The sequence below is a fragment of the Ooceraea biroi genome, unplaced genomic scaffold, assembly GCF_003672135.1.
Source record: "Ooceraea biroi isolate clonal line C1 unplaced genomic scaffold, Obir_v5.4 UnassembledTig36, whole genome shotgun sequence".
Lineage (NCBI taxonomy): Eukaryota > Metazoa > Arthropoda > Insecta > Hymenoptera > Formicidae > Ooceraea > Ooceraea biroi.
The window spans coordinates 15,599-19,705 of record NW_020825129.1 but is presented as its reverse complement, the minus strand read 5'-3'; the positions used below and the strand labels follow the sequence as shown (position 1 = coordinate 19,705).

Genomic DNA, 4,107 nt, shown 5'->3' with positions numbered 1-4,107 from the left:
ATCATGTTTTAGTAACCGTGAGACATTCTGTTTATAATATATCTTCTCGTTATTTTTGTAGCAAGTGTCACACAAAAATATGCTATTAGCTAACTTGTAACATAACACTGTTCTCATACAATGTACAAGAGAGGCTCTGTGTAAATAAGTAATTATTCCTGGACAGTTCCTCCGAGAACTGAAATGACGGTGTGTGGGACACATAAAAACACATTCAATTGAAAAATGCCTTAGGGCAAGGTTTCGGGTTGATCCGCCGTTTCCTTACGCCTAAATACACAAAAGTATATGTATTATCTTGGTGCACTATAAACTGGCTAGTGGCACTTTCAAAGGTGGTTGTCCGTCTCACTCCATAGGTGTGGTACCATTGGATGCACTGACGGTAAGTTTCTGAGCTCAGCTCAATTTGTTGATCCTGCAACGCGTACAAATATTATTAGTTTTCATCCAGGATTTAAATGGGATATTTTGAGTTTGTCCATATGGACTACTCGGGGTTGATTTTGAAACAAAATTTTTGCATTATGGGTGGTAATATTTCCAATATTTGATAAGGTCCGGTATAATGATCAGCGAATTTTCCTTTACGTGGTTCTTTCAATAAAAAGACGTTATCCCCCTCCTTAAAATCATATGGGCGCACTTGTCTGTCATAATATCGCTTGCTTCGTTCTTTTGATTGTATCAAATTTTGTCTGGCCATTTCCTGTATTTCGTTTAACTTATGAAACAAATTTGTTAAATATTCGCAATATGTTATATCCGTTTCTTCCTCTGTGGGAACAAAAGAGCTTGGGGTACGAGGTATTCGCCCGAATACTAACTGAAATGGGGAGTACTGAGTACTCTCGTGTACACTCGTATTATAAGAAAACATAGCCATAGGTATGTATTCGTCCCATTCGTTGTCTTTACTGATTTGTAACTTAAGATATTCTATTAACACGTGGTGTGATCGCTCTATAGATCCATTTGATTGTGGATGGTAAGCTGTAGTTTTCAAATGTCTGATATTAAATTTCTTTGTAATATTTCTCATTAAAGAAGACAAAAAATTGGCACCTTGATCCGTTAAAATTATCTTAGGTGTTCCATACAAACAAATAAAATGTTTAATAAAAGCATCAGCTATTGTTAATGAAGTAGCTTCATGTAAAGGTATGGCAACTGAATACTTAGTCAATAGATCCTGTATTGTTAAAATATATATGTTCTTTCTTTTTGTTGCAGGTAGTGGTCCTACAATGTCCATGGATACTTTATCAAAAGCACGACCTGGAGTATCCGTGATTATCATTGGTTGCTTTGTTTTTATTCTCGTTAATTTCCGTAACTGACAATGCCTGCATTTCTGAATAAATTGCTGTATATCCTTTTTCATTGTATTCCAATAATAATGGGGTCGTAATCTATTGTACGTTTTTGTTACGCCTTTATGTCCTCCTACTGCTGAAGAGTGCGTTTCTTCTATCAAAGGTAATCTTTCAATTTCTGTTGGGGTCTGAACAAGACCATGACAAATAGTTACCTTAATTGTTAAATCATGTAAATATTTAATAATTTGTTTTTGGACATATCCCCATGGTATGTCATCGAACTTATTCGTTTTCCTTATACTGATCGAAGTTAAGTGTAATTCCCGTATTGCATCTGCTAAAGATGATGCACAACTTTTAATATTGTTGGTTTCTACCAAAGTTCGATCGTTTAATTTCAAGGGTAAAGCAATTAACGTTTTGTTCCTTAATGCGGAAACCTTAACTCTTTCGTACATAATATCCTGATATTTGGGGAACAGTCCGGCACTTTGCAATTCCCTTGCGCCGTTGTCCAATGGATTTCCGTTTAAATAAATAAATATTACCAAATTATCACTTTGCTTTAACAAATTATCGCGAGTTTCCGTTATTGTTACCCGTGAAGCGTCCTCTCCTACCGCTATAGGTACAGAGTTGCGCGGGACTAACTCGTTTTGGTCCTCCTCTTCGCTACTAGAATCTTGGCTATAAAATATGTCTTCCTCTGATTCGAAATTTAATGGCTCGTTAGTGTTTACCGGGGTGCCTTCCTCTAAATTTTCCTGATTATCTTCCTCTACAATTTCAATAGGTTGCTCTATCGGTTCCTGTGATTGTTCATTAATATGATCGTAATTAGAAATAACTGTATCTGGAGGTCGACTTGTTGGAAATGAAAATAAAGATTCATTGGATGATTCATCCAATGTATCAGGTAGATCTGTAATTAAAGGTAATGTTACAGCTAATGGTGGATTTCGTGATAACGCATCGGCGTTATTATTCAAGCTTCCTTTTTTATATTGAATATCATAATCGAACTCTGCCAACTTAGTTCTCCATTTCCAAAGTCTTGAAGATGGATCTTTAATGGAATGTAACCAAACTAAAGGTTTGTGATCCGTAACGATAGTAAACTTCCTTCCGTACAAATATGGCCTAAAATGATTCGTGCAATATACCATAGCCAAACATTCTTTCTCTATGGTTGAATAATTTTGTTCTGCTCTATTAAGTATACGCGAAACATATGCGACAGGTAAATCTTTTCCTATTTTTCCCTGACTTAAAACGCCTCCAATTGCATATCCGGATGCATCTGTAGTTAAAATAAAAGGCTGTGTAAAATCTGGATATTGCAATATAGGTTCCGTGCACAAAAAATTCTGGAGAGTAGCAAACGCTACTGCTTGCGGAGATTCCCAAACAAAAGGTCGATCTTTCTTCAATAACTCGGTTAATGGTTTAGCAATTTTTGAAAATTCTGGTATAAATCGTCTGTAATAACCTGCCAAGCCAAGAAATTGTTTAATATTTTTGGCATTACGTGGAATTGGAAAATTCTTGATAGCTTTAACCTTTTCAGGATCTGGTTTAACACCTTCAGAACTAATTATGTGTCCTAAATATCCAACTTCTTTGCGAAGAAACTCGCATTTATCAGGTTGTAATTTAAGGTTGGCTTCCCTTAATCTTTTCATTAGCCTTGCAATTTTTACATTGTGCTCTTGCAATGATCGAGCATAAATAACTATGTCGTCAACGTAAACAAATAATTCATTTCCCTGTAATCCGATAAGTACGGTATCCATTAATCGTTGAAAAGTAGAAGGGGCATTCTTTAATCCAAATGGCATTCGTTTATACTGATAATGCCCGTACGGTGTGGAAAAAGCTGTTTTACACGCATCTTTCGGATTCATTGGTATTTGATGAAACCCGGAGGCTAAATCTAATACCGTAAAATATTTTGCATTTCCTAATTGGTCAAGAATATCTGTAATATTTGGAAGAGGGTACGCATCTCCTATAGTTTTTTCATTGAGGTGGCGAAAATCTATAACCATTCTCCATCTTTTATTTCCTGAAGAATCTGATTTCTTAGGTACTATCCAAACTGGTGAATTGTAAGGGGAAGTAGAATGTTCTATTATGCCATCAGCTAATAAAGCATCTACTTGTCTATTAATTTCATCTTTATGAAAAGGGGAAAAACGATATTGCTTCTGATGGATAGGAACTTCAGTTATGGTTGGGATAGAATGCTGTGTAGCATCTGTATGTTCTAAATGATCAGTTGGCAACTGAAATCTGTCCTGATAATCGTTAATCAAAGCAAGAAGATTATCTCTTTCCTCGGAGTTGAGATGATCCATGCGTAATAACTGCGAAATTACTTTAACCCTTCCTGTGGGGTTTTGTAAGTAATACTAAAACTACCAAGATGATCAGGGACTGATTGGTTCCAACTAAAATTACCACAGGGCATTTCCTTGCCTCGGCATGGTTCCTGGGTTTCAAATGGAGATTTTTCCAAATTACTAGGATTAATAAGGGATTCATAACGATTGTACGACGTAAGACTGGGCTTTCTGCATGCCCTCGGGCGGCAGGAGCTGACTGAACCTCCTCAGAGATTTCAGAGTTTTCGAAAGGATTAGCAATATCATATTCTTCCAAAACAATGGAGGGAACCTCCATGTCGTATGCTAAATCTGTAGTATTATATATGGGAAGGTGTGCCTTTCCGTTTATATTAGTAACAAGAGCTTTCCCAAGGTAAATTCCCTCAACGGACTTAATCAAA

At 36.3% G+C, this 4,107-nt stretch overlaps 1 protein-coding gene across 1 annotated transcript; it reads right to left on the bottom strand.

The window, feature by feature from the left end:
* Nucleotides 1–404: 404 nt before the first annotated feature.
* Nucleotides 405–3,865, bottom strand: LOC113563507. The gene is made up of 2 exons (XM_026975170.1): nucleotides 529–3,865; nucleotides 405–418 (listed from the first exon to the last, which is right to left on the bottom strand). Exons 1-2 carry the CDS (start codon nucleotides 3,674–3,676, stop codon nucleotides 405–407), a joined length of 3,162 nt encoding a protein of 1,053 aa, XP_026830971.1. The 5' UTR covers nucleotides 3,677–3,865.
* Nucleotides 3,866–4,107: the final 242 nt, after the last annotated feature.

Excerpts from the sequence above, each read along its gene's own strand:
- LOC113563507 (XM_026975170.1), bottom strand. The coding sequence starts at position 3,676 with ATGGATCATCTCAACTCCGAGGAAAGAGATAATCTTCTTGCTTTGATT.